The following is a 10944-nucleotide window of genomic DNA, read 5'->3' on the forward strand; positions in this document are numbered from 1 at the left end:
GATAACTCTGTGCGGTGTGGAAGGCGAATGGCAGCTCCTTTAGCTCCTGTATGCCTGTTTCTAGCGCAATAGGTGAGTGCTCGATATCTAGTATGTCTGCGATACTCCAAGTCAAGGTGGTGGTTATTTATTTATAGTGATTGATAACTCCTCTCTTGTCCTCTGTATCTTCTCATCTCAATGCTGAACATATGTGCCGTTTCATTTTCATCTTGATCGGATTCCCACAGAATGTCCTTATGGCTGGGCCATTTTTACTAACAAGAGTTCAATAGAGCAAACGGGAAGCCAAAAGCACAAAGACGGGGAAGGCGTCGCACATGTTGCAGGCCTCATATGCATGCATGCTCCATGAACTCATCTGGAGTCGTGTGGCTAAGAATTGAGTCAAATGCACTTCATCTCTCGATCTTATTACTGGTTTAATTCCACTTCTGTTACGGGTTTCCCCCCCTCATTCTCCCTCTTCCACACAACGTATCCACAAGGCGGAAATGACTCATAGAGCACGCATAATTAACTGACTGAATCAATGACAAAATCAAAGCTATTCGCTGAAATTAAGTGCTAGAAGTTAAGGAATCTGGTGATTGGCCCTGGCGCTGCCTTTCCGTGTTCCCAACTGTTGGGTTGGGCTCCGTTTGATTGGCGCATCTGCAATCCATGAAGTAAGGAATTGTACCAGCCTTGCAGCAATTGCGTGGCAGGCCTCAAACTGTGTTTATGTGAGGGGGTGTTGTTGCAGTTCCGTTTCGATATTTACTCGTGGTATATAAGGTGCTGGGAAGGACGTCCTCCTCATCCTGGTTTCCCCGCCTATTTGCCTTCGAATCCAAGAGGGAAATTATCGGGTTTTATGTACACACTCCATATACATGCATATATTGTTTAAGCCTGTTTACCCCGCTGATTCGGAGTGGGTTTCCCTGCTGCCTTGCTGGAGAGCACTGGGGTGTTTGTCAATGAAAGCGAGATAATTGTGTAAGCTGTGGTTTGCTTTAACTGCTACCGACGCCGCTAACTTTTGCAATCCAGATAATTACTAAAGCGTGATTTTTCACAATGAATCCGCCGGATCCCAAAGCAAGAACGGGACCGGGACGCCATGAAGGGCAGGAAAGGACAATGCAGTCCTCATCCCCATCATCGCTTCCACCATCGATCTCCACTCAAACAAAACCCCACGCTCACTCCCGGAGATCCTTCAGGAAGGGCAAAAATATACCAAATCGTGAAAATATAAACTTACTAGCATCAAATAATAGCCCTGGAGCGGCTCAGCACCCTCCTAACCTTCTCTCCCCAACAGAAAGAACCAATGACCGAAATTGGAACAAACCCAGCAACGAATCAAACCTCATGGATCAAGAGCTAGAGCAACCCAAAGGAGAACAACTGAATACACATTTCCCGCCATCGATACCCATTTCAGCACAGACACATCCTGCGTCGGTTCGTCTAGCGATACGGCTAAATCAAGAGCAGCACAATCGAAGTGAGCAGCCACCTCATCAACCATTATCAACCTCTGGAAGGTTGCGCCACACGACACCCACGCGTGGCGGTTCATCCCTGATCATGAGGCAGATCGTTGCCGTGGAACAAATGCAAGAGGGGGCTCGTAGTATCCTCGAAGCAACTCCTGAATATATGTTCCAACTGAATTCGCTCGTTGCCAATCTAGATAGCCTTCGGCAGGCTGGGTATGTTCTCAATCCTCTGTCCATGGAGGACTTGGAATTGAAGAAAAGATGCAGTGGGTGCGGCATGTGTAAGGGGCTTCCTCCGGCTTTATTTGTCTTTTCTTTCCTTTCATCCTTCTTGATTGCCCACATCATCCTCATATATGGTCCATGGAGCTGACAATAGATAGCAATGGGGAAATATTTACGCTCGCAAGAGAGGAGGCAGCGGAAGGAGAAGCGCAAGAATTCCATGGATCGCCCAAGTAAATCAGACCTTGATGCAAACAAAGAAAAGACCTTATCACAGAAGGAGAAAGTTGACGGCAAATGCAAGAATGATGATGATACTAAGCAAACACCGAAAACGAAAGTGTTTCGCTGCAAGTTCCATCCAGGTACACCGACGTGGAATAGGAATAAAAAGGTATTTATTGGCATATTCTCTTACCTCAAAAATAAAAGTCACTGCCTGTAACAATAATTCCTATTTGGATCCGATCAACTGGTAAAACACAAATCTCATGGGTACATTCATCTAGATATGGTCATGCTGTGGTCAGCCAATCGCTTCAGATCCTTGCGGCGGTGCTGAGCAGCATCACGTTCGCTTCTATCGCGCAGGAGATATGACGAGACTCTGGCAGTTTCACCCGACTCCACGGCAACCAATTATGCACACTCCTGATATCCGTGCGGCGGTTGCCATTGACTGTGAAATGGGCCAGGCAGCGTCTGGAGATTCCGAGCTCATCCGGATTACGCTAATAGATTACTTCTCGTCGGCCGTGCTCATTGATAGCCTCGTGTATCCGAGCGTGAAAATGGAGCACTACAGGACGCGATTCTCTGGTGTCAGTAGGCGAGACATGGAAGCTGCAAAAAGGGCTGGGAGTTGTATTATGGGAAGAGACAATGCTCGATTCGCCGTGTGGAGATACGTTGGACCTGAGACTGTTGTTGTTGGGCATTCGGCCCATAATGACTTAGAGTCGTTGAGGTGGATCCATACTGCTGTCGTGGACACGTATATTATCGAAGACCTACTGGAAAAGAAAAAGAATTGCGAATCTAAGAAAGATGCTGATAAGACTAAAGACGGGAAAGTACCTGTTGAGGCAGATGAGCTGTTACTCCTGGCTGGAGAATCTGCGGGAAATGAACATGAACATGAACATGAACACGAATTACATGAGGGCGAAGAGTCGGAAGAGGTGAAAGGTAGTACAGTACAAAAGGAGTCATCGAATCCCAAGGCGAAACCCGACGACGCCCCTGGAAAGGCTGAACAGGAACCGCGGAAGAAGAGAAATAAAGGGAGTGGCAGCTTGTCGCTCAAGACACTAGCTAGAGTGAGACTGGGGCGGGATATCCAAAATGCAGACAAGAAAGGCCACGATAGCCTAGAGGATGCGCTTGCGGCGAGAGACCTGGCTCATTGGCATATTGCTAATGGAGAGAGGGCTGAACTGGATAAAGGGAAGGAAGGTCAGCTTAGTTTTCGTAAGTAGGTTAAGTGTAACTTAGTTATGAATGGTATGGCGTTGGCAATCTTTCAAAGATGAACGTAGCAGCGCTGTTGATTTCACATCCGTATCATCGAACCACGTTTGTTAGATGTTCGTAACCCGGGGCCGATATCGCAACACCAGCGGGCCCTTGGGATGAGAACCAAAGCCGAGACAGATTTGAGAAAGGGTGGTCGATGGCTGTGATTACAGAGGAGCAGGATCCGTCAGGGGTCACGGCGCAGAAAGTGTGATTTATTCGGACGAAAATACCGGCACCGATATGCATAGTCCTCCAGGCTCACTGTGCAAGGTGCTTCCACCGTCTAAACCACCTAGTCATGCTCCAGGAATAGCTACTCACAGATGTTCCGAGTGCTCAGCTACCTTTTGGAAGATACACAAACTGAAGTAAGCTATTGCCATGCCCTAGCTGCTTGTATTTCTAGTGTGCCATATACACATAAATCACTACAAGGAGATATTGTATTTTTCTAACTGGTTCCCCGTATGCTGTAACCATATGGAAAGGCATACGCTTCCATACAAATGTGAACGTATGATTGTGGGGAAAGAAGAATGCAAAGGGGCATTTCGATTCCGCAAGGATCTCACCAGCACCTCAAATCGAAGCATTCTGAGTCAGCCCTAGATTTCACGCCGCTGCATTGCCCGGTTACGGAGTGTAAGCATTCAACTGGAAAGGGTAAAGAGATGAGGAAAGGCAACTTGAACAGGCATATGAGAGGGAGACATGGAGATGTGTGTATTTTCCCTCTGGGGGATCTGAAGGGGCTGGTGGAGTCCTGCTGGGAGCGCCTGTATGTATTTATGAGTTGGGTTCGTTGACGTAAGTGAAATCATTTGGAAAGATGTTCCCTTAACGGTCTGCACAAGGATTTAAGTATTTTCAATTTCCCTATGAAGAAAATGCAATGATGTCCACGAAATTGCTCATAGTAGGGGACTTTGCGAACGGAAGAAAATATATAAATAAAACGGCAAATAGAATAAATGAATGAATGAACGATAAATAAACATGCTTGACCTCGTGAATCTGAAGCCTGGAGGTCTCTCGGGAATGTTTTCACTAATCAGACTAGAAAACACGCCCCACCCACTGAAACAAGCAGTAAACGGTGCTTTATTTATCCTTATATTCATCCAACAACAGATATAGTAGATACAAGTGTATAAAGTGAAGACACCGCCTGCTAGTAGGTAGCAAAGTTCTTCTAAGCCGACAGTCGAGTGGTCAATTGGCATGCGATCAAACTTAGCAATACCTGATGTCGTTCTTTCTGCCGCCGATAGAAATGTCTTTTTCATGACTGAAAATATAGACTAGGTAGGGTTCTTGAACGGGACTCGGAGATATTGCGCACGCAGAACCTCCTCCAGGATTGGCATTCTTCGCAACATTCCGGTCCCCTGATTTCTCCCATTTAGTGTACGAGGCGCGGTTGCAAACTCCAAAGTAGTGCCTGTTGCATTTAGCGTAATAGCATTGGTCAGCTGCGATATGGAGTTTCGAGTTTCCAAATAGCCTGTTGAACTGGCCGTGGAGCTGTAACAGCGTTTGGTGGCCACCACCGCCCGAGGCGTGGCAGTTCCAGCTCGCAGCTGTTGTAGAAGACGCAAGAAGGGCGAGAACGGCTGCTCCGGATAGTTTCTGAGCAGCATTAGCAAGTCATGTTTCAAATAATGTGTACTTCCCGGGTGTTGCTACCAACCATCCTGGATACTTTATGTCTGTCAGGGTTGAGGAAATTGCGCTTTTGTACGATTAGGCCGCGAGATTGTAGATTGTCCGAATCTGCTATTCTTACAACGAATTAGTTAATATATGAAAATAGAAAACGATGGATAAAGGGAGTATTACCTCAATTACTACCCATCAGTCTGAGAGAGAGAAAGAAAGGCACAAAAAGAGGGAATTTGTCTAGACTATTTATACCCTTCAGACCCTTGAATTTCATATCCCCCGCTTCGATGGCTGCAAAAATGCGGTTAATGGAGCCCAAAGATACATTTCGCTTAGAGTCTGGGCACTCTGCAACGAATGTTTCAATCCGGGATAAATATCAATATCCTGAGCATAAGAATTCCCCCGCATCACACATGCGGGGGTGGCTAGAGAAACATTATACATGGTAAACATGTATGTAAGATGAACCACCATTGAAAGAAGGGACATTCATTGGGTGTGATGCTGAGTTGAAACTCGATATACCATCGACTTCATTTTCTAGCCAGTGATCTAAAACTGAACCCAATACTAGATGCCACAATAGTATATCGCTGGGTTCTGAGCGATCACACCCAAGGATGAGCCCAAAGCTCTGATATTTCATCTAACTGGGAGTTATTGGCCACCCAAGCCGGTGGTTTCGCCCGAGTCGCAAGATTGGATAACCATCTCCAAAACCCTAGAAGTTTCTGCACAAGTAGATGCAGAAGCTTAACTCCTGTTCAGTTCGGAGGCAGAAGTGGATTAAGCTGGTTTTTTTTTTTTTTTTTTTTTTTTTTTTTTGGCTGAAACAGAATGTCTGCAATTGCCTCAGGCAGATAGAAAAGGAGCTGGCTGAGGACTTCCAAGAGAAATTCCTGTTCAAACTTCCCTCTATATCTCTACATTATACAAATAGAAATGAATTGGAACGGCAATGGGCTTGGCAAAACGTAGAATGAGCTGGCGGGATGGGGGTGGGAAAACTCCTGGTTTCAAGAGGAAGTGCTTTTAGCGCATGCCGCTTCGCATGCCCACCCAGAAAAGACCATTGGGCTAAAGAGGATGAAATCAAATGAATTCAACCACGATGGAGGGAGGAGGAGGCAACCGGATTGAAGACATCGACAAAGGGAAAGATCTTGCCCTGGAGAAGCGCGATCACACCCAAGAACAAGCTGCGATGACAGCAGGAAACTAGGGAGTAAATTAGCTGAATTTGGAGTCAGGGTTCTGCAGAGTTGATTTGGGGGATTTCACCTTGCGACTCTCCCTTGTCATTCATCCTTGCTTATCGGATAATCGGAAATGTTGATTAAATGAGCAAAACCATTCCAGTCTCTGTTGGGATCAACTCTGGTTTCCTAGTAGGTAACGAGCGATAGACGGGGAATGAATGGGTGAAGAGTATGGAGGATATGGAGGTTTGTAGTGCGGAGTTTAAGACTCCAATTAGTAAAGTCATGTAGAATTGCCTAAATATCGATCACAGTCATTCAGGCTTGAAACGCTAGTGGATCTATGCAATGTTAATTTGAATATCAGAGAGGTCAATTATTCAAATTGAGTTTGTTGTTTAACACGACATCAATAAAATGACTTAAAATACTTTAGGGCTGGATTGATTAGTTAGTCGATTTTAACTTTGCAAGCGCAAATGAAAATGTCCAGGAAGAGATTAACCAACCTAGTAAGACTGGCTCCGTTAGAACTGAATGCTATGGCAATGGGAGAGGGAATAAAAGCCCACAAATAACATTACTTGCGGAGTACTTTGTGTGATTCCGCTCTCTCAACTCCTGTATCCATTCCACCGAATCTAACATGTTGTTAGTCTTGCTTCGTTATGTTTGTGAATTCTCGCTGTGGGGTCGATGGCAATCATCTTTGCTTCTTATTTCAATAAGCATCTGCTAAGCCAAGATTTTCCGTTATGGTGGCATGCTGAATGGGTGGCTGTTCGGGGAATTTGATCACACGACTGCACATACTATCTCGATTACGCAGTGTGCATTGTGGGGTGCTTGAGGGGAGGGGGGAGGGCTTGCATTCGCAGCTGCGGCCTTCGAATGCCTCACTTGGCAAAACGGGTTGAGCAAAGAGAAGCCAGGGTGCTTTCCCTAAAATATGCGGAGATAGGCATGGAACTCTGATTTTTAACTCTTCCTACTATCTTCTCACTGTAACCGAAGAAACCCCGTAACTAGCCATTTACTTCCCGGTCTTATTATTGCAGAAATTTATGCTCCGCCGTCGGGTTCTCTTGGTGGAAGTCCCGGAAATAAGCGGGGAGAATCAACGTATCTCCAACCGGATACCATGCTAAATATGCGTGAGACGCACTCCATTTGATACAGAGTACCTGCAGCATTCCTCCAGGGGGCCGGGCTCCCAAGCTCTTTTGCAACTTCCGCCCTTTTGCGCCATAAATCAATCACCAGTGCTTCTCCCTATTCCTGATTCCAATCAGACAACAGCATGCTTGTCGAAACTCCGGATAATATATGGGGCGAATCTCAGGTTCGATAGCGGCTTCAATTGGCATGCGTTCTCGCTTGCATCATCACCTCAAGGGGGGTCATATTCTTCTGACAGTGTTCCAGCTGGGGTAAAATTCCTGACTTTTTTTTGAGAGAAACAATATTCTAGCTCCCATCCCGAGGTCCCCTTCATGTCGATGTTTACTAGCTTGACGTCTCCGCCACCCCGGTGTCTTCTCTATTCTTAGCTCCGCAAACACTCAGGCTTCCTCATAATTGCCGTTCAATCTCTGGTAGCGCTTTCAATCCATGGTTTTCGGGCTAGCCCGACACCTCCAGTCCGTCCGGCGAAGGGAATGGTTGCGGGAAGAGATCCTGGCACGTCTCCTCGTGTCGTCAAGAGCGGGGACATCCCCGCGTCGGGGAATTGGGTAAGATTCCGGTGGCGTAGTCCATTTAGCAAAAGCCGCTCGACTCAGTCGTCCAAATAATTATCAACATGCGGAAACGGTTTGTAGCTTTCTGGGTGCGTTAACAATTTCTGTCCGCCTGTCAGCCTAGGTTTGGTAGGTAGCTAAAGCCTGTTTTCTTGCGTTGTTCATGATAGGGATAGAAAATCCAAATGCTTGTGGACAGCTGACAGTGCGCACGCGTAGTCAGGAAACATATAACCGGTTAGCTTGTCATAAAGGATGGGTGCTAAGAGGCTCGATAAACAGTATACAGAGGATTTAGTCGTACAAAAGCCACTGTGGCAGCTGGGCTTTTGAGGGTATAATCATAAAAGTCTTCTCTGAACCGGCTTCGATTCGTTCAGCCATATATTTTGTCCTGGTCACACATGGAATTGGCATCTGGATATAGTGGTCTTTAATACATCCAATCCTCAGGTTTCAGGAGACGGCCATCAACAAAGGCAGTCACAAATTCATCGAGTCGGGAGGATAGTGTTAGCGAATTGCAGGAAACAGGCTGGGGCCAGCAGTTATCAACATACTGTACTAGGCTATAAGCATTGGCAAACCCCCACTACTCTTCTGCCACAAAAAGGCACAATGATTGATTGTGGTGGGGCTTGCCAATATTTATCGCCTGGCGCTGTATATTGTTGAGGTGCGACAACGTGGGCCCTTCTGGTCCTGCAATATCTGGAATGCCGGGGAACTCTTGTCCGGTAACTTATATCTCCATTTAATGGCCCGATAGTTGGAACGGCCATTGGTTTTCCGACTACCAGTCTGAATATTTACTATAAGCAGATATCTTTCATGGATCCTGCGTCTAGTTTCCTTCAGCTTCTTCGGAACGAAGACGCAACTGACCACCGCTGGATGCTATAAGAATTGGGGTTGAAAACGGATAGGAGTTTGGACAACAAAAAAAGGTTTTTAGAAGGCTAGCTTCTAAAACACTGCTTCACTTCTCCCAATTCCTCGAGGTCTATGTAACTGGAAATGTGTCCTGGCACTTCCCCCGGTTATGGTTGATTCATATTTTATAATTATAATCTTTGTTTGAATGGGGGACCACGAAATTCCATGCCGGATTTTGGCAGGCGTTGGCCAGGTTCCTCTCTTTCGGAATCATTTTCAGGGCTGGCGATAGTTGTATTCTTCAGTCACTTTTCCATCCAGGCTAATTGAGCAAGATATTGAATTTCCATTTCCGCTGGTTGAGGTGCCATTCGGGGAAGATTGGTGACGCTGATGCCGCCTCCATCTGTCAACCCCTCAACACGGTTGGCGGACTGCGGACTGCGGGCTGCCATCAGCGATATTCCAACCTCAAGGCTACATCGGGCCTTGGGGCTTCAACAAGAGGTCCTGTGTTCCCAACTAGTTTCGTCCTAGCATCAGTTGGCTGATTCTTTGGATGGATGGGATGTCGTCGAAAATTGCAGGTCCGAATGAATGATCGCGAATGGCAAGCGGAGATATTGATCCACGGGGCCACACGGCTGCAACATCAAGCGCCGGGCTAGCTCAATCGGTAGAGCGTGCGGCTCTTATGTCACCCTCATGTGACCGCAAGGCTGCGGGTTCGACCCCCGCGTTCGGCTATGTTTTTTTTTTCTTTTTTCTTTTATTTCTTTTTTGATTTATTTTTTTCGTCTTTACTTTCAACGTCTTTAAAGTTACAATTAATCCCCCTTGTTTTCTTGAGGAGTATGCGGTCAAATATTGCTGGATTGATTGTATCGGAGTTATTTCAATTCAACACAGAAGCCTTGTGCCACAAACCCCCAAACGTCTACCACCACAACCTATTTTGAACTAACGTGGAGGTCCTGCAGGCTGCAGGACAAGGTCAAAGCATTGCACCTTAGGCTGCAGATTATGCATAGCTATCCCGTCCAATGGATTGGAAACGTGCGCCGCCGCCATTTTCCTATCCGCCGTGAACCACTCCACAAATTCATCATCTCTTCCGCCCCTGAATGCTCAAGGAACTAGAGAGCAGTGATGCCGCCATGCTATGTCTTTGACCTGTGGAGGGTTCTGATCCTCTCCGCCTGTCTTGTTGGTACAGCCTGGTTGGAGGTGGCCACGAAAGAATAAGGCATGCTCAACTTGGTCTGGGGCAAGAAAGGGAAACGTCATATACATTATTTGTGCTCTAGGGAAAACTTTTCCCGAACTCCTGACTTCCACGAGCAAGCCTCATATGCGCCCGGGTTCATTTGCTCTTGACCCGCTGACGGAATATTCGAAAGCTGACAGATGGTCTCCTTTGTTTGGCTTGGCAGTCCCTGAGAGGTTATCACGTCAGGCATGTCAACCGAGCAGCGGCTTTCTGTTCAGAATGATGGAAGAGCTGCATGCTCGATGACCAAAACGCATCAATACTCGCAGGTATCGCCATTTGTTTCGTCAAGGGATATAGAGTATGGTATTAGGAGATACCAAACTCCTAATCCGGCACAACTTGTTTCGACCTGTTAACCATCTTCGATTTCAGCAGGTATCACCAAAGCTATGCGCAGCCGGTGGATCGCTCGTCTTCCTGATTATCATATTGCAGCGCAGATTCAGTGTGACGTATGAGCCACCTCGCCAGTTGTTTGGGTTTCTTTTGTGAAGTTAACCCAGAGGGAATAATAGCTGGTTCGTCATGAGTTTTGGGTTTTCTCCTTCAGATGTCTTCAAGCTGGTCGAAATATGCCATTATATCGTCGTCAATTGCCGACACGGGCCCACAAGCGCCGCGCAGGCTATCATCGGGCTTCAGGAAGACGTTCTGGAATTTGAGGATTTACTAAGACGTTTCCAACATGCTCTCGAAGAGACGGACGAAGTCTCTTGTATCGAGCTCCGCGGGGTGGAAAATACGTTAAAAGAATGCCGAGAACACCTAGAAAAGTATTCGGCTTTACAACAGCAGTTTTCAGGAAACGATCATCTTCAATCACGCAGACCGCGATTGAGTATTCGCAGATCAAGGGAGATCTTGGAGAAATCCAAAAATGCGACTCGCATAGGAGGGGAGGTTGTCAGGCACTTGGCGTGGGGAGAGAAGGATATTATAGCTTTGCAGGAAAGAATCGA

The 10944-nt window shown here is 46.6% G+C and overlaps 2 protein-coding genes and 1 non-coding gene across 3 annotated transcripts; 2 read left to right on the plus strand and 1 right to left on the minus strand.

Moving 5' to 3' along the window:
* Positions 1-635: 635 nt before the first annotated feature.
* Positions 636-3239, plus strand: HCBG_08517 (3'-5' exonuclease; the record flags this gene model as incomplete). The annotated part of the gene is made up of 4 exons (XM_045435566.1): positions 636-968; positions 1036-1703; positions 1905-2109; positions 2225-3239. The coding sequence occupies 3 exons, from the start codon at positions 1063-1065 to the stop codon at positions 3191-3193; spliced, it is 1815 nt and encodes a 604-aa protein (XP_045283666.1).
* An 841-nt stretch (positions 3240-4080) lies between these two features.
* HCBG_08518 (uncharacterized protein) lies at positions 4081-5169 on the minus strand (the record flags this gene model as incomplete). Its single annotated transcript, XM_045435567.1, has 3 exons — positions 4081-4862; positions 4924-5006; positions 5148-5169. The coding sequence occupies 3 exons, from the start codon at positions 5167-5169 to the stop codon at positions 4467-4469; spliced, it is 501 nt and encodes a 166-aa protein (XP_045283667.1).
* A 4201-nt stretch (positions 5170-9370) lies between these two features.
* On the plus strand, positions 9371-9458 carry HCBG_11077. Its single transcript has one exon. It is a non-coding gene; the product is annotated as a tRNA-Lys (tRNA).
* Positions 9459-10944: the final 1486 nt, after the last annotated feature.

The sequence above is a fragment of the Histoplasma capsulatum genome, assembly GCF_000150115.1.
Source record: "Histoplasma capsulatum G186AR genomic scaffold supercont2.16, whole genome shotgun sequence".
Taxonomy (NCBI): domain Eukaryota; kingdom Fungi; phylum Ascomycota; class Eurotiomycetes; order Onygenales; family Ajellomycetaceae; genus Histoplasma; species Histoplasma capsulatum.